The sequence below is a fragment of the Styela clava genome, chromosome 4 (assembly GCF_964204865.1).
Source record: "Styela clava chromosome 4, kaStyClav1.hap1.2, whole genome shotgun sequence".
NCBI lineage: Eukaryota > Metazoa > Chordata > Ascidiacea > Stolidobranchia > Styelidae > Styela > Styela clava.
Window position 1 is genome coordinate 1218395 of NC_135253.1, and position 25975 is coordinate 1244369.

Genomic DNA, 25975 nt, shown 5'->3' on the forward strand with positions numbered 1-25975 from the left:
TCAAAATCTATAGCCCTATATTAAGCGCCATATGTATCAACATCCAGATTCATGTGAATTGATCCAGACTGATTACTCAGTAGAACAGCATAAAATGGTTATCTGTTGAAACTTTCGTGACATCCAAATACAGAAAAAGAACAATGAACTACTTCGTACTGTCCTGACTGTGCTATCCACAACAGCACAATGACACCAAAAAAAAAACAGAAAATTCACTATTTCATAATTCATTTTCATGAGGTTTATTTTCAGCTCACAGTATTTCAAAATGTCGCTGTACCATACTAAGGAAATAGATGATCATATTCGCCTGAATGTACATAAGCATCTACAAAGGAAAACTGAATACTGTACCAATACAGTGCCAAATATAAATATAGTCTAACAACATTGGTAGAATTTTTGAAAATTCATAGGTTAATGACAAAAAAGAATAATCAAAGGCTAATAGGAGGACTATGTAGATGGGTCTAGTTTAATTCAATAAGTGTTTGTTTGGTGAATTGAAAAAAATCGTTGAAGATGGAGTGAGAAAAAAATTAATAAAGTCATCTCCAATCTACAAGATGCAAATTTGTTATTAATTAGGCACAAAATCATATCAAACATCTTATTGCAATTTAAGCATAATAATAGGTCATTAGAGAAAAATCAATAATACAAAACAAAGATATCTGAATAAGTGCACAATTTACATAAAATGATAATAAAATATACCACACAATCTGTGCGTTATAATGATATGCCACCACTATAAATAAACAAGCAGCAAAACTTGACAAATATTAACAATCATACTCGGAAACTCCAAAGCTGAAGAACTAAGCATATTTGTTCAATGGTTAATGAGATTACAAGTAATATGGAAAATGGCTGATTTTGTGCGAAAATTTCTTACAATGTTATTTCAGTTTAACCTGCTATTAACAAAACAACCTAATGACAAAATATAACCTTCTGATATCAATATATTTTTCTTATTTTTATAACTCAAAATCCAGCAGTAGATAAACGATGAAAAAATATTTGAAATTAAACTGAACGTTAAGACTATGCTGAGCAAAAAAAACTGCTTGGCAGTTCTGCTATATCAAAAGAAAATAGAATAATAAGTTTACTGAAGGAATGCTGTATGCTTGCACAGTGAAATACAGCCGACAAACTAAAAAGATGTGTCCCAGCTTAGATTATCCATTTTAAACTATGATTAGTGCAACTGATGTAAAACAAGTCAAGATGCATATTTTTTTTTCACACGTCAATAGAAAGATGCCAAGCAGTTAAAATTTAAATTCATATAACAAAATGATGAAAAAACATATTCGTGTACTGGAAAAATGATGAAAAAAACATTTATGTACTATGTATTATTATTGGTTATACCGAATGCAGTGATATAAGATATTAAAGAGTATCATGAGCCATAAATGTACTACTTCAGATTAGTTTAGTATTTTTTAGTCAACATCAATCAAGGGGGAATGATCTTCTTCAGTTGCTGAAAATGATGCCTTAAGTTTTTTCCTGTCTGCTATCCAAACAATACTGTAAAAGATAAATTGATATAAATTATGTTGCATTATAAATATTTTATTATTATAATACTGTAATAAAAGCAAGACAATAATTATAAAAGGTGGTTTTAAACTATATCACATGATCAAGAATCAATTCCTTTAAAAAAAACAAAGAAAACGCTGGTGTATCATGATTAAGCATAGGTAAATGACTTGCCAAAATTATTCTGCCATCTTTGGTGTCAGCGAAAAATACACCTAGCCAATGCAAATACTCAATGATCAATATTTGAGTAATGGCATTAAACATGTGTCAGCACGAGTCAATTACCAAAGTTTACATTAAATAATACTGTTCTGTGCTTGAATTTTGAACGTGGTGTGTTAAATTCTACCATCCCGAGATATTTTGTTAACACTATAAAGTGATCTTCTGCATACATTTTTAGTCATTACGAACTTACGTGATCATTGTCAATGGTATTAACAGAATTGCACATGATAAGCACCACATAAAACCATGATATATTGGTAATGTAGCTGGATATAACAACAAATAAGCAACATTGGAAAACATATTGGAAAAGTTTTCAGTTCCAGAAATGAGGCTGAGAGCTGCACCTAGATTATTAACAAAAATAATACTTTAATATTATGCAACATCAACTAGTACAAAGTTATTCAACTAGAAGCTATACTTAACAGCTAATAAATTTTTAAAACTGACTATTGTTTCGGGATAAAAAGTAATACGGTACTTGTCCGTTGTCACTCTCCGTATGCCTGCATAATAAGATTTAATAATAGAGTTAGAATAATTCTTGCTAACCTTGCTCAGATATAGATGCAAGAGATGAAATCTGAGTACGCAGCACAGGAGCGGTCACTTGCATAAAAATAGTAAAACTGGATGCTGAAAATAAGAATTAAAAAAGATGTAGCAAAATAAATTCACTAGATCAAGAAAATTATTGTTTCTTTGTGTTTCACTGTTTCAAATAAATAACTTATACTTGATGTCGTTTCATTACATCATCACCTTTCTCAATTGCATCATAAATTCAACATACCTATAAACACCACATATTGTTGTTTTGCAAATGATATCATTAGATCAATTCCAATCAGAGCAACTATGCCTTGCAGTATAATAGTTACATTTGATAACCGGAGTACTCGCTTATAAAAAAGAACAAGACCAGGAGCTAGTGCAACTGAACCGAATGACAAAGCCTGCAAAAGTATTTCAAGATTTGTAGATTTCAACACTATTTGTAACAAAATAGAAAATAGATACCGTAGGTGTTTAGAATTGTGTCAAATCGACGATGTTTCGTAATACTTGAATTTTGTTAAAAATTGTTCTTTAAATAATATTGAATATTTCATAGCTTATAACACGAAACATTAATAACTAGTATACTGTAATAGATAGTAAATAACATATTGAAGTGCAGAACCATTTTTATCAAAATTTACATAACTACTTCATTCGGACTACATCGTTTAAGACGCAAGTACTAGTGACGCAAATATGAAATATCAAAAAAAATCTACATTCAAGCTCATTCAATAGTTAATACCCAACAACAACATACAAATTTATGCTGCATAGAATGTCATCATATGGCAAATATTTACATTATTTCAATACTACTCAGATTTTGAAATAAACATACCGTAATTTAAAGTTTTTTAAATCAAGAAAGCTTATCAAATATAATCAATTTCAAATGTATTTGAAAATTTTTTATTGATTTTAGACAATTGTGCATGCAGTGCAAAAATACCTTGACTGGTGTATTTTCTATCTCAATTTCATAATATAGCTCACCATTCTGATTCCAATTAATGTGGGTGAAAAGCACAGAGGATAGGATAAATAATACATAGTGTCAAATATACCAGTTCCAAATACAGGAAAAAGATATAAATTGAATGCCAGCAAGTAGAACCACATTCGCCAAACTCTACCTTTCCTAAGTCCACCACCATGTGAGCATAAGTTAATTTGATCTTTTCTGAATTCTGGAACATAATGGATTGACTACATAAGGTAAAACAAGTTTTGCAAATATGATATATGAACAATGATTTGTGATACAAAAAATATAAGAGAATCGACATTGATTATATGATACCCTTTGATTAATCTGAATTGATGCAAAAGGTAGTTCCACTAATTCAATTTTAGAACATACAAAGTAGACCAATTATATCCTGCAGAAGTAACTTATTCTACATCTGGAATGTACTGTAAATACTAACAGGTATGTTTAAAGAAGGAGAAGAATTTAGGATTAAATAGGATTTTCATTATAACCTCAAGGGGAAAGAAAGGCGATGTGATGGCTCGATCGTATGACATACCACAGTCCACAACCTCTCGTCTGGTTACCAGTCCATGTCAGGTAGTGAATATTTATTTATCCATCTTATTGTTCAAAATGCATGGATTTGATGGTGAGGAAGCAATAAATAGGAGCCAAGCAATCTTCTCACACATAATAATAGTTAGCCAATTATTAGTGGTTATGTAAAACACCCGCATAATCATCTGTCCACAAGATTAGAACCAGCGAACCAGATTATCAGCTAGTATTTCAAGGAGCAGGCTCCCCTACAACTTTGAACATTTGAAAACATTTTAATCAAATAAATTGATTTGAGTGAATTTTCAAAATTTGAATTTAAAAGCAAACATTGTATACATACCGCTGTCACATATGTTGCAAATGCTGTGTTCTGAAGTATAAACCTGCTTGATTAACTTGAAACGGGCAAAACTGGAAGATTGATGAATTTGTGCCTTAGACATATTGTCATTTATATTTGTCTTAATCTTATTCACTGCGCCTCCATTGATTTGTTGCTGTTGTTCCACCTTCAATGTTTTACTTGGCAAAAATCCAACCAGCAAAAATGAGATTAACGAGACACTAGCCGATAAATATGAACTAGGTATGAATCCATCTGCAGTTATCCAAAATCCACAAACAAAACTGATTAAACCTCCACCAAGGCCCATACTGCATTCAAGAAGAGTATATCTGAATAAAACAAAATTTTACAATAGATTTTGGAAAAGGTAAGGTTGCAAATCCATTTAAAAATTTGTAGATTGAAAAGGCTATCTAACAGATATTATTAAAGTGATCAGATGAAATATTCGACATTACCTTGCAACCCTTTGCTCCTTTGTTGTGATATCACTAATTGCAGCCATACAGATATTTAACATTCCCACAAAACCACCAAAAATGCCATATAACAGGGAACTGACTACCAGCATATACAATGGCCAACTGTAGATAAGAAAATTCATCTGATGTCATCACATTATACTTCCAACTTATTTTGAACTTCCTAATTCCACTCTATTGAATTCAATTATAGTTAATTAAACATGACCAGTGTTCACTATAAGCGCACTTTTTTTTTGAAAACTGCAAAGCTTTTTTATAGACTGTAAAATCGTCATTATTCTTTTTTTGTAGAGATAATTTCAGGTTGACAAATAACACTTGCGAGTACTTTTATAGAGCAATCACATGACTAGCGAATGACTTGGATATCACCACATTGGAAGTTACTGAATAGGCCTACACAGTCAACTGACATTACATATTCTAGCAACGAACATTACATATAGAACATCAGCAATGTAGCTTTATGAGACAATAAATGTAGAAATAGCATAATTGGATTAAATTACCTTAATAAGATCACAACAAGTTGAAGTGTGTGTGAAATTGTGAAACCAAATAATGTTAGCGCAAGTGGAATTTTTCTTCCAACTTTATCACTCCATGATGTCAAAATGATAGCAGCAAATACAGATGGAACACCACATGCAACATTAATATATATCTGCCATCTGCAAACAATAAAATTTGTGTTTGATAAAGTAACATTGTCGTAATATACAAAGTCTGACAAAAAATTTAAATAAGATGCCTTGAAATTATACCTTGATGCCTCAGCAGCAACTATGTCATCCTCCACAGAAGAAGTATTATCGTCCGCTGCACAATAATCTAATGAATTATTGGAGGTGTAGTTGTGCATCTGAGCAATCACCTTTGAGAAAAGTCTGAATTAGTAGTCATCAATTATTTTTGTGTGAAATAGATATTCATCATATGGGGCGATTAAAATAAACTTAAATAACTTTCAAAAAACAAATTCAAATATGGAAATCCAAATTGTAGAATTATGTCATCTTTAACGAATCTGCCAAGCCAATTGGATCTTTATTGAAATTCCGCACATGGATTGCATGTGAGCATATATTCACATGAATATGACATTTTACAAATGGAATAAGTTTCTTTCGAGTCCATAATCAGCATAACAGACAAAATAATTGATAAAAACTGATCCTAGAATGAGGAGAGCAAACTGAACCTGAAGTAAGTTTATAGCATACAGAATTTAAGTTTGCCAAAAGAAGTGGTAAATGTTCACTCACTTGAGAGTATTAAAATTAATGCACACACAACCGCACAGATATAAGAAAAAAGCAACAAACTAAGTAAAGTAAAATTGTTTGCCACATTCTCAACTCTCACATGTTTGCCACAACAGTTGCAGAACTGAATATAGATTTTGTGAACAAAAGTGAACAGTGAAAAATATTTGTCAAAAAAGATATCGCGAGCTGATAGTTAGATCGCCCACCGAAAGTTTGGTGCATGAAAAACTGGGCTAGCCATTTTCATTTACAAAATTATGGTTCAGATTACATCAATTATTACAGTATTAAGTGTTACTGGTAACAAAATGGGTAAAATATAATTGAATAAGGGCAGTACAACAGTATGATACAGGGATAGGCCTATGTATCGGAATATATTGGTTATCAAGGGTGTGAGCAAGTAATTTTTCCATTCAGAGACATTCAGCTCAAACAAGAATATAGGAATTAGGGTTGTTATTTCACAGGATCGCTTTTGAAACTAACAGGGAAGATTTATCTCATTCTGTCTTTGGTAATTTTTCGAAGTAGACTTCAACTTACATTGTATACATACTGGTTTCTTATCGTCAATGCAGTAAAAACTCCACCACTGCCAATAAAAACAATCAGCTCCAATAGGTATGGAAAATAGAAATATCCCATGCTGCAAACTGAACAGAACAGATTAATCTTAAACTATGTCAGCTATTTTATAATTTTGTACCCTAAAGGGCCTAAACCATGTTCTAACTTTCAATTAAACCAATACTGCAATAGCTGTAGCCATATGGTAGGGAGGGGTCTTACAACAGTACGGTACTACCTGTAGTTACTACTTACTACACATCGAACACAGCGCAGAACAGAACAAAAAAAGCGCAAAGTAGAAGAATGCCGATACAGCACAGAAGAGAGGGAAGCCTCAATAAGCACAGAACAAAGAAAAACAGCCCAGAGCAGTAGAATACTGTATCATTATCTTTGCACCTGCATACTTTTGCACCCACGGCCACGGACATTTGCACCCACATACAGATTGCATCCATGAACATTCTGACATTTGCGCACACGTACATCTGCACCCATGTACATTTGCACCCGCGTACATTTGCACCTGCTTACATTTGCACCCACATACAGATTAGATTGCATCCAAGAACATTCTGACATTTGCACACACGTACATATGCACCCATGTACCCATGTACATTTGCATCAACAGACATTTGCACCCGCGTACATTTGCAACCGCATACTTCTGTACTTTCGCACCTGCGTACATTTGCACCCATGAACAATTGTTTAACATTGACTGACATTACGGCGCAATAATACAAGTAGTAGGAAAGTGATGTAAACAACTTGTTCCATATAAATCGGAAATCCTGCTTTCGCCATGTCTAGGTCGTTTCTCGCTCTCTATTTTTCGTTTTGCTATTCTTCTTTCTCGAAGAACCTCTCTTTTGTCTTGTACAATTGATTCAACACTGACTTGGTTAATTTATGTACGGCCAGTTTTCTCCGCCATCGTCTACCAACCACCGTACATTTTTTTGCCAAATTTAAATCCATTGCCACAGGACATTCGACTACGGTTGCGTTATTTCATCAGAAGCAAATGTCCGACAAAAGTGGGAAAGGAGTATAACCTAGTAGTAGTACCGTATATATTTACGGTATAACTGGCAATGGAAGTAAAAACGTAGCGACCCTCACCCAAGAATACGGGCTACTTAAAATTTGTAATCCGTCTTCATTTCGAATATATATCTATAATTGGTAATTGAAGTTTGTCTGAAACACGTTTATTCGCGAATAAGACTGCGGGTTGCGTTCATGGGGCGATTGCATATGCGTGCAAATGTCCGTGGATGTAGATGTGCATGGGTACAAATGTACGTAGGTGCAAATGCACGTGGGTGCAAATGTACATGGGTGCAAATATCCGCGGGTGCAAATGCCTGGGGTTGCACATGTACAATGCTAAAATCTATGAGAGGAAATGTACGATTGCAAAGTTCGTGGGCAAAAGTATGCAGGTGTAAATGTCTTGGGTGCAGTTCACGGGTGCAAATGTGCTGTCACTATAGAATACAGCGAGAAACAGAAACACCGTACCCACTTTTATATAATACATTGCATGACAGTTGGTCTTTCTGCTATGATCAAATATGAAATGAATATTTGAACCCGAGTGTCCTTCAACATCTTTTTGACGCCGGATCTGTGTAACTATAATTTTTGTCTTCAAGAGTTAATAGTTTAATAAAATGATGTCCCTAGTTTTCTGGGGTTCGCAAACGTGGTCTCGGTAATTTACCTTTTTCTGCCTGTTGAATTTTTTTCGACGCATTTTTTTCTTTATTTATTTTTATAAGTACTACATAATAGTTTCTTATCGTCAACTTTGACAGGGAAACGTAACAGGTCGGGGCCCTGATGATCTTTGTCGATTTGGCAGACTGACATTCAAAATAATTGATTCTATACGTTTACTCATTTGTGTTGATTATGTAGTAAAATTTCTCTCTCTCTCGCCATGTCCGACATAGACTGGAAATCGGAAGAAATACGTGGTTTTATAGGGGAGAATGTCTCTATCCGCGTGTCCTTAATACACGTACTTTAATACAGTGGAAGTAGCTACGTTAGCGGAGTAAACCCCAACTGAGTTCTCAATAGGTCAATAATCCAACAATACATTGTAGCCTAATGCCAATGTTCGTATATTGTAAATTTGCACAATCAAATTGAATCCAAAACAGATATATTGAAATATACCCTTGAGCCTTAATATTAGTTCAGGGATGGTCAACCACTGACCCGTCGGTCACAAAGTGACCCATTCCGTTTTATTCGTGACCCGCCAAGGCACGAATGAAATAAATAAATTCTAATACATCAGTGATAAAAATTGATAAAACCGGTCCTAAATTAATCTAACAATAACTAAAATAGGACCCGAAGTTTGCGCACCAAGATAGCGCACAACCTGAACTCAGGTTGTGTACCAGGTCAGGGTTCAGGTTGTGAGACATCTTGGTGCGCATACTTCAGGAGTACCCTAAAATATTATGATGTACCGTCCGCTGGGCAGTCAGTGCTGCGATCGCTCATATTCAAATAGTTAATTGCTGGGCTGGTATGATAATTTTCAAAACCCCTACTCTTGGACACATGTCTGCACCGCTGTGTACCGTTATGCAGCTGTTGGCTCTGACCAAAGTGACTATGGCTCTAACATAACAATGCAATTGACTGTTTTTCCCACAACATATTATCTCTTTCGAAACTGCAACTGTACCTGTAGACTGATTTATGGGTTATACGAGGACTAGATGCTACTCTGCATTTTATGAGTTTCTTGCCTACAATGCCGTTGAGAAAACAAATTTTTCCAGACTTGAAAGAAAAACCGAATAATCTGAAATAACAATGGGGTGGTATAAAAGTGCCGTAATGGTAATGTGGTTGAAAATATAACACTATCAGAATGGAATTCCCTCCAAACTCTTTGGAACCGTAAAATAATTTGCTGCATCATTCTAAACATTTTTGGTAATTCATATGCGTATTTCGTACTCTAATTTCCTAAATCGGGTGCCATAAAAATTCCCTGATAGAATTGCTGCATATGTAAAGCCCAAAACTACACCAACAGAAGCTTATAAGATTAGTTTCAAAATTTTCCTATAGATACAAACATTGATTATACATATGTGACCCACTCTCTTCTATTACGCGATAAAATATAAAATATAATTTTTGACCCATTCATTGAAAAAGGTTCGCTATCCGTGTACTAGTTATACGGTTGCAATCCAAATCAGTAATAATGCAAAAACACTATATATATATATTCTCAACTCTCAAATGGAGGCCGGAAACACGCCACAGATTAGTCGATTCAAAGAACCGGCGATACAAAGAATCATTGCCAAGACTTGTCGCGATAAATCATAATCATGATATAGGGCAGATGACCAATGCATTGAATTCACACTATTAATACAAAGGGTTGATTAACACGATAAATTTCCGTTACAGTTCACACTCGCTACTGTTTGCCATATGATTAATATGGAAATTCTCCAATTCTCGAATCCAAAGCAGTAAATCACAAAACATGAAAAATCCTATATTTCAACCCTCGGACAAATGCGGAAACACACGTCATAAATTGGTCGAGACAAAGAACGCTTGAAACGAAGAAAGCTATAAGGCTTGTCACTTGTCACGATGAATCATTATCCGGGAAATAGCCAAAATGACCTATTTTCATTGAATTTAACATAACTATTAATATAAAGGGGTTAAATAACATTAAAGTCCATAGCCACAATCCATATTCGCTACACAAGTCACAAAATATGAAAACATTTTCGGGAATTAAAAGCTTGAAAATTTAGCTAAATTTGGCACCAATATACAAGTCAAACAAAGTTTTGTTTATACTTGTCTGAAACGACAATAGCCTGAGTTAAGAAAAATATTATTAGTTTTGGTCATATTTTGTCCAAATTTAGTAACAGCGTTCTATAACTTGCTCGATCTCATTAAAACTAAATAGAGAGAAAAATTGGATAATAGGGAGAGAATATATGGGACCAAACAAATAGAGAAACAATACACTGTAAGCTACGCTTGTTTTTGTTACCACCGGTTGAAGTATACAAACGAGTTTTTAAGCATGAAAATAAATTCGGAATTTAGAGTTTTTGCATTTTTGTTGGAACATTTGGTGCATTTTTGTTGGAACATGAGACGTATTTTTGGATTCTTCAATGTACTTCAGTTTTGGCGACAAAAAATTTCAGACATTACACGTTGACCAGAGTTTTGAATTTTAAGAAGAAACTAAAAATTATTAGTCATTTGATACCTCTTTAAAGACACCCCGCTGATACAATCAGGAAAAGTGACAGGGCGCAGGACAAGTGTGAGACAACATAACAAGTGTGGGACAAGCAAGCCAAACGTGGGACAAGCCATGCAAGTGTGAGACAATTAAGACAAATTTATTTCGATCAGGACGAGTGCTTGACAAACTAGACAAGTGTGAGACATACTTAGAGGCGCAGTTCTTACCACTTCATGGCAGCTCCTGCCACGAATGAACCGCGGCAGCTCTTGCCATGGTTTTATAGCGCTATTCTGTATTCAGTAATCAGTATTAACGGTATATTCACAAACTAATGTACCAAATTCTAATTGATCATGCGGAATTATATCTACTTAAACCCCAACCCTAACCCCAAATCCACCAAGACTGTATCCATAAGAAAAACGTTCCAACTTACCCAATATTTGTCACCCTAAGGGACAGCCCTGTCCTTACGGCCCACCTGCCGCGGTTACGGCAGCAAAATTTTACTTGCCATTGGTTTTTAATTTGCTGCCGCGGTAACGGCAGCTCGACATTGGTTTGTGGCAGCTAAAAAGTCAGTCGCCATAGGTTTGGCCGTAGCGGCCATGGTATGGAAATACCGCCATAGTTTTGCGGCAGCTGCAGACGCCATAGAATACTTAAAACTGCACTTGCATACTTAATTCGATTAGGACAAATGTGAGACAAGCAGAACAGGTTTGAAATAAGCGAGACAAGTTTGTTTATCAAAATGGCTGAACAGCGGAAATACGACAAAGACTTATCTCAATTTAGGCCTTCCATATCAAAAATTGATGTCATTTTTTCCATTACATCTGCTGCATTTTTTGCAGCAGTTTTTAAAAGAATGTAAAACAAAAGCCCCTATCTTTGTGATCCAGTTGGTTTATGATACCAGGGAGAACCATAACCGAATACTCGACTATTTTAAATACATCCCATGCTTCAGCAACACAGGAATTGGGCATTCATGATGCTATCATTGATTGAAATTACCATAGTTATTTTTTTGTTATGATGAAAAAGACCTAATATACATTACAGTATTTATGAATTGTGGTGCATCTTTGCTAGCGCAGAAAAAAGAACAATTAGGCATCCAGTTGAATGTTTACAATTATACAGTTAAAATCGACATTAACATCGGATTTTGAAACGGCTAATATTCGTTATAAATTCCGACTAATTACCGTCAACGTGACATCGACAGCAAAATTCCGCCACAATTATCGTTCTAGACATTTGTTGACTTTTGTGCTACTACGGGCATTCATTTTTATTTTGCTTACAGGGCTATACATTAGTTCAGAAAAAAGCGTAATGTCACATCGCGATTAGGGCTGGGCATTTTCGAATACCTTGTGATTTCAGAATCGAATCGAATAATTTTTTCGAATCGAATCTCGAATACTTGATAATATATAATTTTGAGCGACTTTATTATAGTAATTGATCCTCTCAACAAATGAATTACTGAAGACATAGAATAAATCACCCAGATAGATTACTGAGCGTTCACACGGAATAACAAACACGTTTTATCAATAACTCACTGCAGAAAATAGTCATATGTTGGAATTTCGTTGAATAAATATGACTCTAAGGAAAAAAAAATGGGAATTCACCTCGACCATTAGCGGAAAGATGAGAACAAGATGGCGGCGATTCGAAATTTAGCTCTGAACCGATTCGAATAATTTACTATTCGATTCGATTCGAAATGCCCAGCCCTAATCGCGATCATATGGTCACAATCAATTGAATAAACCGGATTCACATATTTCTATCTGTCATTAACGGAGAATCAAATCGTGTTTATTTTCAAGCCACCTCCGACATGCTTTTTTATTGCGTATAAACTAATATTACTTACTGAACTGAAAGATTTTACCATCAACGACTTCAGTTCAACAAAGAAATTTGCGATAGATATTAAATAGTATTTACGTCGGCAGTAATTTATTGCGCATCGGAAAGGGCGTCTTCAATTACGATGAAACATAACATGAAATAACGCGGACGGGGCGCTAGGACGTTTACGCAATGTTCAGTATTCTTATAAACACGAAGCACGATATTCGAGACGGTACAATTTAAAATATTAAATTAGATTTGGATATCTCTAAATGAGAACCTTGACTAATTTCAGGTTGTATTGCCAATGACGTCATAATATCCGTTTCGAAGGTCGAAACAGCGCCGTTTCGAAACGCTCAGACCTAGACATCGGTTATCTACATTTGTTCAAATCAAAGTAAGCAAGGAACAAATTTGATCCACATGAGATAAATCAGTAAGCTATTTGTGTTACGTACGTGAGGAGTGGCAGTCATTTTAAATGTTGTCCGAATAGCTATATGCTATGTTCTGCTGTTGTGTTTTTGATTTGAAAATTGTAGGTGTCCGTGGTTACATCAAAGATACATGGGGTGTCCGCAGGCACATAAAGTTTGGAAACAACTGTTCTAGTTGAATATCCTATAAATGGAGTCTAGTATTTTTTTTAAGAATGATGAATAATGGTACACGTGGCACAATTGGTTAGATACATTTAAAGCAGTTCGGAAGGAATGGGCGTTATGAGTTTTAAAAAGATAATGTATTAGTTAAATATAGTCAAAATAAATGTTGACCATGCAATGTGCAATGATTAAATTCAATAATGAAGTTTGAAACATGGTATATATTAGAAGAAGACGCACGCGCTTGCACACCACACATGCTAGGCACTTCAGAAAAAAATTTGGAATAAAATATAATATATTATTCATACTAGTTACCTTAGGTGAATATTTGATGAATGCATTTGAGTCTAGTTGTTTTATTTAAGATACATAAACTGGTACCGCCATCGATTAGGCCCCTCTTCAGTCACTTCCGTAAAGAAAAGATTTTTCCCGATGTATCTGGATAAAAATACTAGACTCAAATGCATTTATTGGATATTCACCTATAGTACTAGGACCTAGGGTAACTAGGCAATTTTTTTCCGAAGTTGCTAAATAAGTGTCTAGCATATGTGGTGGTCAAGCGTGTGCGACACCCTCATATACTACGTTTTAAACATTATTATTGGGTGCACTCATTGCACTGTACATGTTAATCATTTAACTGAACTATATTTAACTAATTCATTATATTTTTAAAAGTTTTTGCACCCATTTTCCATTTTTTCCGAAGTAACAAATAAGGGCCTAAAGAAGGGCGTAATCGATCGTGCCTACATGTTATAAATTTATCATTCTTATATAAAACTACTAGGCCGCGAGACGAAGACGTTTTTCCTTCAGTTTCGTAGCGCACATAACAGAACTACTTGGAAATAATTTTAAAATATTTCTTAGAAATTTAGTAACAAATAGTGCTGCCCATTTCCATAAGTTGCGTTTTACGAAAAGGACGCTCTTACATTGGCCAATGAAAGCAGACTTCTGCATGACGTAACAATCAAAATTATATTAGCTGTAGGCGGTCGGTTGAATTTCAGTTTGTACTGCTCGCTCTTGCGTAGAATCGGGTAGCTTATAGATACTTACCATAGATATCAATTTTATTTGAGCCCTAGCTCATATAACGTTGTTAAATAGGTACGTGTCGACGGCTCTGGTACGGCGCCGAAAATAACAACTCAGTTGGTGGACTTGAAACAAATGGAATATAAAAGATAGGAACAGTTCACACATGAAATGATGGGCAACGTAAGAATAGGATTCGAATAATGTGGAAGAAATTATCAGGCATTTAAATGGAACTACGTTGAACTTACAAGACAGTCTCCACGTTGGATTTCATTCAAAATAAAGAATTCCATGCAAAGAAATTTACAACAACAAAGCACCCACGTCGTATTTTATTCATAATAAAGAATTCCGTGCGAAGACATTTGGAATTTTTTTTAATAATTTTGCTGACACTGTTTTCACCTAACACATTACTTCGCAGTTGTTTACCTCAATCAAGTTATTGGTTTACTTTGCGGCTGATGTAAACAAATCCGGACGATAAACATAGCCACATCATATCCGCTTGAACAGTTTTATATTGGAACTCACCATGCCTGCGGTGTGTTTATGTTACACGAGTTAGACGTCCGAATGATACACGTGTTTTTTTTATCTTTTTTATATGTGTTTGTGTGTGTTAGATGGGTAAACTGGCACATGTAATTCTACATGTTCTAAACTTTATTGAAGGTTTTGCCAATTTTCCCAAACTTGCCTGTGTTTCGTTTTTTCGGGGAAATTGAAATTAAATTATACGGTGCGGTAGACCTAGGAAGATATGCTCAAAACAATACGGCATTTTCATGCTTGTATGATCAATTTAACGACTGAGTTGAGATCGCTGATAGTTACTTCAGCATGTCCTGGGTATTTAAGACGTGAACATCAGTAATACATCGGTAAACTATATTACACGGAATTATCCCTGTATTATGAGGACGTCGAGAAAAGGATTTCCTTGGTACTGTGCGAGAAGTGTGCAAAACTCCCTATTGTGTTGTGTGGTCATCTGAAACGAGAGACTAAATACAAACTAAAAATTTAATCCGCAAATCCAATTAGCGACTGAAAATGAGGAAGTGATTATTGTAAGAAAGGAGCGAAGGCATAAGATATACATATATATATATATATATATATATATATATATATATATCACAAAATATAATGCAGAACATCATAAATTTCGTTTTCAAAGCTCTATTTTTGACCTGATAAATCCCAAAAATTTCGTTATTTTTCATTAAGGATGCTAATTATGACTACTTACAAGTATTCGATTCCTAAATTTCCGATTCTCGATTCCGAATATCGATTCTTCGACATATTTCACCGAGAAAACATACCTACCTAAGCAATACCATATAAAATCAAACAAGAGAGCTATGTTCAAATATATGCACGGAAAAGAAAACCAAAACTAAGTAGTATGGGTATCTAATCTGTCACAGGAGACAAAATCGCACAAAAAAAAGAATCCCTCAGAACCCAAAGGGATTCTAGAAATAAATAAACGTAAAAAACTTCTAGCAAAATATATATATAGTGAAGTTTGCGACGTCGTAGCAACTCAACATAGCAGTAAGGCAGTTTATACATATATATATGTGAAGAAATTGCCACAAAACGTTGAACATTGTTAGCAATTCAAGTTTTGACCTCGAAAATCGATTCCAATGCATCAGAATCGATTCTAGTCGATTCCGCGAAGAATCGATTCTGTATTCGAATCCGGACTCGATTCCGCCATCCCTATTTTTCATCGGATCGGGGACTATAGCAAATCCCAGCGGTTCCCAAATATGTGTTTGTGCTACGCCATATCGCCGCATTATTTCAAAGTTGCAATTGTACTCGTGGGATTTTATGACCGACCTTGGAATTTTGCAAATGATGATTTCTTAAAAATAATCTTAAGTAGCTCAAATTAATCAAATGACCAAGATCGCTCCTTTTCTTAATATATAATTAAATTAATTATAATATATATGAAATTGATATGGCAAGACATTTTTAATTCTAGTAATAGTCTTGAACTGAATATTTTGCGCAACAGAAAAACCATCAACGGTGAAAAAGTCGGCAATTTCAACAAATGGGTAATCACGACGACTGTTGCCATTGGAATTTCCGTTTCCTATTTTGGATACAAAATAAATTCAATCAAATAACACTTGCCTCCTAAATCCCAAGTTACAGTAATTTTGTTCGTAAACGACAGGAATGCGCATCATTTATTCTCTTTGATTTGAATAATCTATTTATCAAATACGGTCATCATGACCGCAATTGTTACATTGTGCTATCTTTATTATTAACGTTATCCTAGCCCATTAGCCCAGCTGTTAAGTTTTTTTTCTATCAACTTTCTTTGCGCTGCTGCCGTAATTTGCCAGCCCCTCTAATAACGGCCCATTGATTATTGTGTCTAGGGCTTATGGTATTTGCAAATAACCGTTTCTGATCATACTGAATTTTGATCATCCGGCCCACTCAGGAAAGTAATTACCCACCCCTGGCCTACACTATACTCAAGTGTATTCATCGGATATTCACGTGGGGAAGAGATGGGCCTAACTTGGCACGCAAGCACGGCTATCCGGTACGCGAGCGAGATCTCGGAATCTTCCTCTTCAAATTTAAAAGGATCGTATTATCTGATGGAACTCTGTGTTTGTTTTTCATCTTCGTTTGTTAACAATCTGTCATTTAATTGAACTAATTAGGAAATATGTTATGACGTAGGCCTAGCAACAAGCTGAGCTCCCAACCTTTGGCACATTTTTGCCGCTCCAGGGGTATGTGTACCAATATGGAGATTACTGATTTTGTTCGCCTATTCTACATCAAATTCTGCAAAAGAACTGAAACCTATGGGCACGGGGATATTCACTTGGTCAACACAGACAGTCCCCGAACTCGTTATAGAACCATAATAAAGAAAATCGGATTAAAATTATGGCCTAACCTTAACCTGGTACGAATACTTCGGAAATACCCATATTTGTTTATTTCGGCAACAATTACAAATCAGCAATAGGTTAACAATGACGTAGAAATTGGAATCTATGGCGCCGATCAGACACTTCTTTTGATCAGTCAGATATTCGAAAATAGTTGGGAACCAAATAACTTAATTGCCTATGCCTTCCGAGGATCTTCAGTTTAGTTACAATAATCGATACCGCAAATACAAAATTGATACCGCAAACGCTGCGATAGACTAGTCTAAAATTAGCTATCAGTACCTAGGAGGGGAACAAGGTTTATTGTTTTGAATAAAAATGATAGTTTTGGACGTGTGCGCTAGTTTGTAAGAGCCAACTCTCCAAAACACTCTCAAAATTAGCATTGAAAATTTTGTAATGATAAAGTATAGTGAGAATCTTTTAAGGGTCGGGGTCGGGGAAACGTCCGGCTACATTCTTACACAGTATAATCAATTTGTCTGTGTTCGTGTTATTCATTTCTACTTGATTTATGATTATGAAGCTGTAGATCGCATGCTGAATATACTTGCTTGTTAACTTCTCGGTATGAATTGATTTTCAAATCTACATCCTGATATGGCCATGAATCGCTGTTCTCGGTTATGAACTTTTCTCGTAATAGTTTCGTAACGGTCTTACTACTTACTGAATACAGCGCGAAACACCGCAAAGAGCGCAAAACAGTGCGAAACAGCGCGAAACAGCGCAAAACAGAGGGAAACAGCGCAAAACAGTGTGGAAACAGCGCAAAACAGCGCGAAAGAGCGCAAAACAGAGGGAAACAGTGTGAAGCAGAAAAATTTTTTGCAATGAGTTCGGGGCACCTTGTTTTGAGTTGGAGTACCACGGCAGCAAATTAAAAATACAAACCAACGTATGTAGCCAGTAATGCTGTAATGGCAGGTCTGCCCCTGCTGGTGACACATTTTGGGTACCATAATTTAGAACATTTTCCATATGGATATGGTTGGCTTTAGGGTTAGGGTTAGGTAAAAAGGGACCTCCAGAAGTATGTGCACCAAGATGGCGCACAACCTGAAAATAGTATGTGTGTGTGTGTGTAGCGGATTCAGGTTGTGCGACATATTGCTGCACATACTTCTGGAGCACCAAAAAGGTAGATAAAATTTCGCATGATGACCTATAATCCGGTACATAACCTTGTGAATATGCCGGAAATAGCGCCATAAAACCATGGCGAGAGGCGCCGTGGTTCTTTCGTGGCAGGAGGTGGTAATGACTGCGTCTCCTGTTTTGCGCTGTTTCCCTCTGTTTTGCGCTGGTTTCCTTCTGTTTCGCGCTGTTTTCCTCTCTTTCGCGCTGTTTCGCGCTATTTTGCGCTGTTTCGCACTCTTTTGCGCTGTTTTGCGCTCTTTGCGGTGTTTCGCTCTGTATTCAGTAAGTAGTAAGACCCCTATTATCATGCAGGTTTTGCACTGGAAGTACCTGTACCGGTAGCAATGCATTATTTTTGAGGTGAATAAATTCAATATTAGTTATGTTTTCACTGTTTGGAGGAATTTTCATCCATTCTTCAAGATCCTTCACATATAACTTTAAAAATGCCAGTAGCTACAGTAGTGGTAGCCTATGTTATCACAAATTCGGTTGATACTGGCACGCCGGAAAATTTTGTCATTTTTGGCAAGCAAACCAATAAAAGGTTGTATGACTAACATTCTTTTATTTCATGGTCTTTTTTTGGTAACAATTCCCATTTTTTTTCTGACTTCATGAATAAGTGCCTCGCTTATGTGGTGATCAATCGCGTATCACTCCTCCAATCCTCTGTTTCAAACCACATTATTGGGTTTAGTTATTGTACCTTACATGTTCAACATTTAATTTAAATATATTTAACTAATTCATGATTCTTTTAAAAAATATTACACCCATTTTCCCTTTTTCAAAGAGCTCAATTTTCAAGTGTCCACTTTTAGTTCGTCCCCCAGTACTGCGTTAGCTTTACTTTTGTTTTTTATTTTCCTAGAGCTGCCCTGAAAGACTTTTTTTTGATTATAAAAATTTTGTATAAATTTTTAGGTTCTATTTGGTAGAATACGGTACTGCAATATGAGTTCAGGTAAAAGGAGAAATATTCGTAGGAAAAGGCAGGAGTCTAGCGATGAAGATGAAGATAAATCTGTTGTAGGCATTGTGGAAATAACTCGAGAAATGCAAAAGATTCGCAAGCGCCAGGCAGGAGTGAATGCAGTTGCTTTGGCTACTGGTGCTAAAATGACAAATGAGCAAGAACTACTGATTGAAAATGATCCATTCAAACTAGGTACTGGTGGACTTATTGACATGAGAAGAGTGAAAGATAGAAATCGAGATCGAACATATGAAGATACAGATCGTGACGTGACAAATTTGGGAACAACTTTTTCAGCGGAAACAAACAGAAGGGATGAAGATGCTGAATTGAAAATATATATTGAAAAAGAATTACAAAAGCGGAAGGGTATCACGAATGATGATGAGAATAAAACTAGCAATATCAAATCGGCTGAAGATCAATTGTTTGCCCTTCCGGATCATTTGAAAATTTCTGTAAAAAAACAATCTGAGGAAATGTTATCAAATCAAATGTTGAGCGGCATACCTGAAATAGATTTAGGAATTGAAGCGAAAATTAAAAATATTGAGCGTACAGAGGATGCAAAACAAAAGTTAATTCATGAGCAGTTAAACAGAAAGAAGGCAAATTCTACATCATTTGTTCCAACTAACATGGCTGTTAATTATGTTCAACACCGGAGATACATGTGTGAAGATAATGATTTTGCAAAAAAGAAAGAACAAAAGCAAGAACAAGAACTTGCACCACTGGTTGTTGGTAACACATCTCGCCAACCTACAGTAGAATTGACGAAAAAGCGAGAAAATAAAGATAAAGCTTCGGATGACTTTCATTATGATAAATTTAGAAAACATGCTCGGAGATTTTAAAATATTTTTTAATTTAACCCATGATACATTGTGAGATTTATAATAAACCTGTTTTTTGCTAATCGGAGTTTGCGGTGCAATTCCAGTAATATCAACCAAATTGAGTGTAACAATGGCATTTCTAAATTCATATATATTACATCTAACTGGACCCAATGAATACACTCAAAGCATACAATATATGTATGGTTATTAGGAATATCTTTTGAAGATTGATGTAATTGTCTCGTAGTATCGATTCAGTTTTAATGGGTGTTGGCTGGTATAAATAAAAAATTAGTAACATATATCATGTTTGGTCTTTATTGATCAATTTTATGTAATACCATGCTTATTTAAACCAAGGTATTCTGTTGAATTCTAAATAATTAACTCTATAATGAGAGTGATTCATTATGCCAAATTTTAGTTACAAAAAATAATTTCAATATTGTATTTATGGATGTCAAATTATTTTTGTTTAACGCTCAATAACTGCCCCAAATTATTGCTTTCTTTGTTTTACAGTTGGCAGTGCAAGTGGGGCATATTTTGTTGGTCTTGTCTTTCAAGTTATGAATAGTATCGGTGAAGATTGCACACCCTTGAAGTGGGAATACGATAAATGCTTCAATCAGTGGTTTAGGGAAAGCTATTTGAAAAATAAAAGTGTAACACATGAAGACGCATGTGGAACTCTTTTTCAGAGTTACAAAAATTGTGTTAAAAAGGCATTGAAAGAACAAGGAATTGATTTAACAGATTTAGAAAAGTCAATGTTGAAAGGAGAAGATGGAGGATTTTCATCAACCCAAAGTTAACCTTTGATATTTTAACGTAATCATGGATATATCATTACAACAGTTGCATTTATGTGCTTTTTTCATACGTATTGGACTTATTGTGTATGGTGAATGGCAAGATAAAAACTTGGAACTCAAATTCACTGATGTCGATTATCATGTTTTCACTGATGCTGCTCAATATGTCTTTAATGGAGAGTCTCCTTATAACAGACCCACATATAGATATAGTCCTCTACTCGCATGGATGTTGGTGCCTTGTCATATTATTCATATTCTGTGGGGAAAACTAGTTTTTATTTCTGCTGACTTATTAGCTGGATGGCTTATACAGAATACAATGGCAATAAATCATGATAAAGGAAAACTTACTAAAATAGCTTTATCTATATGGCTTTTTAATCCAATATCTATGACTATATCAAGTAGAGGAAATGCTGAATCGATAATGTCAGTTCTTGTTTTAGGTACATTATACCTGGTATCCAAGGAGCGATTAATTTTAGCTGGCATTTTTTTTGCCATATCTGTCCATCTCAAGATATTTCCTCTAGTTATCGCTCTGGCTGTCTATCTTTTTTTAGGGGACGGTTTTGAAGGTCGACATAATAAACTTTATGTTCATGAATTTTTAGCTATTCTGTCTCCGTGTGGTGCTGTGAATGTAATCAAAAAAGTTTTTTCAAAAGAGAGGACTCATTTTTTTCTGTCATCAGTTATTACATTTGTGCTCATTACATTTCTGTTTTATTTTTTATATGGTCATGACTTTTTGGAACATGCTTATTTTTATCATATTACCAGAAAAGATATCCGTCACAATTTTTCAATCTATTTTTACATGCTTTACACCAGCTCCGATTGGTGGCTTGGATTGATATGTTTCTTCAATCAGGTTTTAGTTACTCTATGCTTATCTGTTGCTTTTTATAAGGATCTTCCTTTCTGTACTTTTTTGCTTGTGTTTTCATTTGTTACATTCAACAAAATTTGTACATCACAATATTTTTTATGGTATTTGACAATTTTGCCACTTGTTATCCCAGGTTTGGCCAACGTAAATTTGTTTGAAATCATCGCTGCTGTTTTGCTATGGGGAGGTGGACAAGGAATTTGGCTGGCATCTGCTTATGTCCTAGAGTTTGAAGGTCAAAGGGTGTTTTTGTATGTTTGGGGAGCAAGTGTTCTGTTTTTTATCATTAATGTAATAGTTATTATTTGGTTCATGAAAAGGTATGTGGATTTTCCATCATACAGGGTTCGGGGAGTGACAAACGAACAGAAAACTTCTAAAAAAAGGATTTGAGGATTGGTACACTATTTTTTTGTCTTGATAATTATGCTGCATTTTTATGCTGCAACATTTTAAAACTCAAAGGAAAAGCTCCCTTTGTACTGTAGTAAAGTTGTATCAAGTTGAATCTCATTTGAAACATGAATTTGTCACATTTTGCAGTTTTGCTCTCAAATCAACAAAATTGTCTATTGATTATTTTGAATTGAGCAATTTCAGTTACCTTGACGTCGCAGACTTTTCGGATTGAAATTAGGGAATTGGTCGAAATTGTTTTCTTACTCTGTTAACAATTTTCTGCATGTCGTAGTTTGAAATATTGTTCATTCTCTTCATTTTTTTGTGTTAATTTCATGTAGAATAGACAGTGTGTGAATGCTTTTTAAAAATTGTGTGAAATTTGTATCAATGGAATGGTTATGCCAATGTTTCCCAAACGGAGAGGTAATATCACTTTATATTTATGGCATTTCAATTGTCGCCATCAGTTCACGGTGTCGACATGGATTCTTGGTGAGGTCATTCCGTCACACGCCTAGTTCAGCCTATATCCCACTCCGATTAATGATAGTGATTGTATTATTATCCGGAAATAGGACGGGGCGTCTGCTCTAATGACAAATCATTTCTTTTTGTCTGTCCAGTTGAGGCATCGGAATACTCGTTCACAATTTTGGAGTGTCATTCTTATTCACATTTCAATGAAATATTATATTTTACAACTGAAGTTACGACGACTCGGCAGTGTGGCGCATCGTGCTGAGCGTTAGGAATAGGTATAGGCAATATAGAATAATTTACTATTCTAGAATTGGGTCCAGAATACCGAATCCTATTCTATTTTTATACCTATTTAAATAGTGGGTATTTCCCACATTACTGGATTTAGATTTTAAATTGTAAAAACAGGCATTTCCCAGGACAATAAAATTTAGAAATATTTTAATATTTTTTGCCTCGAATTGTTCAGAATGTATGTAATGCCTGAATACTGATATGATAAATTAAGACACGCTCTATACACTTTAATGGTAAACGGTTAATTACAAAAATATATATTACACGGAATTAAATCATCAATGTTAGTGTGCAGAAGCCTGAGAGTACTGAAGCATATCCGCTGAGAATTAATTAGATGCAGGACCAGCGTGTGGCCACTGCAACCTATGAGAGTGGTGTAAAGTATTAAATTTACCAATAACAATCTAAATCTACTATTAGTCCGCGTTTTTATTATGTGCGTGCAAGACTTGTAAAACAAAGTTTGCGTAATCATGATTTCGCACTTAGTTAATAGGTAATAACATCTGAAGAAATTCGTTATATATATATATCTACCCAGACTTGGCCCTGCTTAAATTCAATAAGTTTTTAAATTTATCGTCGACTAAAATACCACAGACGCTCAATCAAACGTATGTCGATCTTGAACGATAGAAACGAACTCACCGACTTGAACAACGAAAAATATGTAATCTTTCGGGAGTGAAAAATAAATGTGACAGTTCGTCTTGTTCTGCGATATAACTTTCGTTTTTCGGAAAATAGTGTAGTAAAAGTAATAAAATTGTTCGCAAATAATATTGGATCTAAATTAATCGAAAATAATGTCATAACATTTGACGCCTGGCTTTTGGTTTACATGATTTTGTTGTGAAAAACTCGCAAGTCGCGTAAATCATTTAATGTAAATTGAAGCCTGGCACGCCTGGGAAAATTGAAGATTGTTACAATCAGTTTATCGGAATATCACCAGTCGGCACAAATAATTATTATTATGGTAGTAGATAGTAAAGCGGAAAACGCAAAAATGGTGCAATAACGACTCCTCGCCGTGAGGTGTTCATCGCCGTCCTTCTGTTCTGAATAGCCGGGTAAGACTACCTTGTTTAATGTTTACCGATCTTGCGGGTTCTTTACGGAAAAACGCAAGTATTGACGCATGGCGCTGAAGAGGCGGGAACCGAATCCCGTTATCGGATCCTGTTGAATTCGAATTCTCCGAATTCGGTATTTTATATTGCCCATCCCTAGTTAGGAATACGCTGACCATCGCACCTCTGATTACCCTGCGTGGGTTCGAATCCTGTGGGGAATTCCGGACTATTCGCCACCGTAAGGTGGTTCACGTAACCGCTGGTCGGTTATGGCTTCGCTTCCTTCACAATTGAGTCCATGCATCTGAAAACAAACAACTGGCTGTCTAATACCATAACCGACATGGACTTATCATGATCAAATAATTATTCTGTCTTGTTTCACTTGAAATAGTCTTTCTGATCATGACTTTATTTTAGTTTGGATACTGACTCAAGGGTATAATGTGCACGAGGATTAATTACATTAATGCAGTTCAATTACAAATACAATTACTCCCTTTAATGTTTAAATTACTATTACTTCGTGCAAAAAATAGCAAATTACATTTACAGTTATTATAACATTTTGGTTATTTACATTTTCACTCGCTCAAAAACTGTTGGATTGCACTTGATAAAGATTAGGCTTCGAGATATTTCTTCTTGCCGTATAAAAGTTACCCGCAATTATAAATACGCTTTCTGACGGGGCTGATGTTGCTTTTAGTCCCAAATCCTTGGCTAAAGAAGCAAGCGTGGGAAAATTCTTCTAATTTCTTCTTCCAATACATTAATGGGTCTTTATCAAATTGCCAAATTTCTCCCCCCAAATAGCTCCCTTCTTCATTTTCTGATTTCCTCGGTCTTTTCTTTTTTAAATCTTCTGCCATCGCTGGGAAGAAGAAGTTTGAAAAAATGACTTGATAGGTGGTTGGCTATGATCAACCTTAGCCTTCATCGTGTTTCCTTGTGTTTTCTCTTGAAGTTTATGTATTTAGGATATGGATGAGGAGAACATCTCTTCAAGTGCGTGATCAAGTTCGACGAAGCCTTGGTTGGGAAATTATGTTTCTTTTTGCAGTTGTTACCAGAGTTGGATCAATTGTAATTGATGTAATTAATTACAGTTTTTCATGTAACTGTAATGTAATTGAGGCATTTTCATTCTGTGTAATTGTAAATGTAATTGTATTTTGCTAACATTTTAAAATCATTTTCAGGTAGTTACCTTATGTGCGCTACGAAACTGAAAGATAAATGGCCTCGGCTCGCGGCCTAATACAAACGTCAAGCAAACATGTTCAAATAAATATTAAATGAAAGGGAATCTACGTTATTGGCCAGTTATATTGTAGCCCGCAACATCGCTTAAAAGAATCGCCGGTTTGTTGAAGGGGAATTACTCCGTTAATATATCCTGCAAGTTTTGGAAGTCATTTCTTCTGATATAAAAAGTAACTTTTTCAGCATCCGTCTTCCTAACAACAAACACAATTATGAACCTAACAAATTAAAACTTCGGTTCAGACTGACAGACAATCTTTTGAATGCGTTGTTGCAAATACAATGTAATGAATTGGAGCCACGTTTTGAATATTTGATTTCGAGCCAACCCGAATTGCATATACATCCACTAAGGCTAAGCTAACTAAACCTAACTATGTTGGCATTTCGTTTTTATATATATATGTATTATGTATAAAGCCAACAAGTTATTATATATGTACA

The 25975-nt window shown here is 35.1% G+C and overlaps 3 protein-coding genes across 5 annotated transcripts; 2 read left to right on the top strand and 1 right to left on the bottom strand.

Moving 5' to 3' along the window:
• Nucleotides 1-221: 221 nt before the first annotated feature.
• Nucleotides 222-8580, bottom strand: LOC120326495 (proton-coupled folate transporter-like). 3 transcript variants are annotated; one of them, XM_039392803.2, is made up of 11 exons: nucleotides 8102-8580; nucleotides 6541-6650; nucleotides 5491-5600; nucleotides 5236-5397; nucleotides 4700-4825; nucleotides 4236-4570; nucleotides 3355-3548; nucleotides 2591-2753; nucleotides 2350-2433; nucleotides 1985-2141; nucleotides 222-1548 (listed from the first exon to the last, which is right to left on the bottom strand). In XM_039392803.2, the coding sequence occupies exons 2-11, from the start codon at nucleotides 6640-6642 to the stop codon at nucleotides 1461-1463; spliced, it is 1521 nt and encodes a 506-aa protein (XP_039248737.2). In that variant the 5' UTR covers nucleotides 6643-6650; nucleotides 8102-8580; the 3' UTR covers nucleotides 222-1460. The 3 variants fall into 3 exon arrangements, with proteins under 3 accessions (XP_039248737.2, XP_039248736.2, XP_039248738.2); XM_039392802.2 differs by having other exon boundaries at nucleotides 8098-8131; XM_039392804.2 differs by lacking the exon at nucleotides 8102-8580 and having other exon boundaries at nucleotides 5491-5613; nucleotides 6541-7124.
• A 10796-nt stretch (nucleotides 8581-19376) lies between these two features.
• On the top strand, nucleotides 19377-20819 carry LOC120326053 (splicing factor C9orf78-like). Its single transcript, XM_039392260.2, has one exon. It carries the CDS (start codon nucleotides 19434-19436, stop codon nucleotides 20310-20312), a length of 879 nt encoding a protein of 292 aa, XP_039248194.2. The 5' UTR covers nucleotides 19377-19433; the 3' UTR covers nucleotides 20313-20819.
• Nucleotides 20820-20988: 169 nt separating this feature from the next.
• On the top strand, nucleotides 20989-22777 carry LOC120326052 (GPI alpha-1,4-mannosyltransferase I, catalytic subunit-like). The gene has a single exon (XM_039392259.2). The coding sequence runs from the start codon at nucleotides 21135-21137 to the stop codon at nucleotides 22398-22400; it is 1266 nt and encodes a 421-aa protein (XP_039248193.2). The 5' UTR covers nucleotides 20989-21134; the 3' UTR covers nucleotides 22401-22777.
• The last annotated feature ends 3198 nt before the right edge of the window (nucleotides 22778-25975 follow it).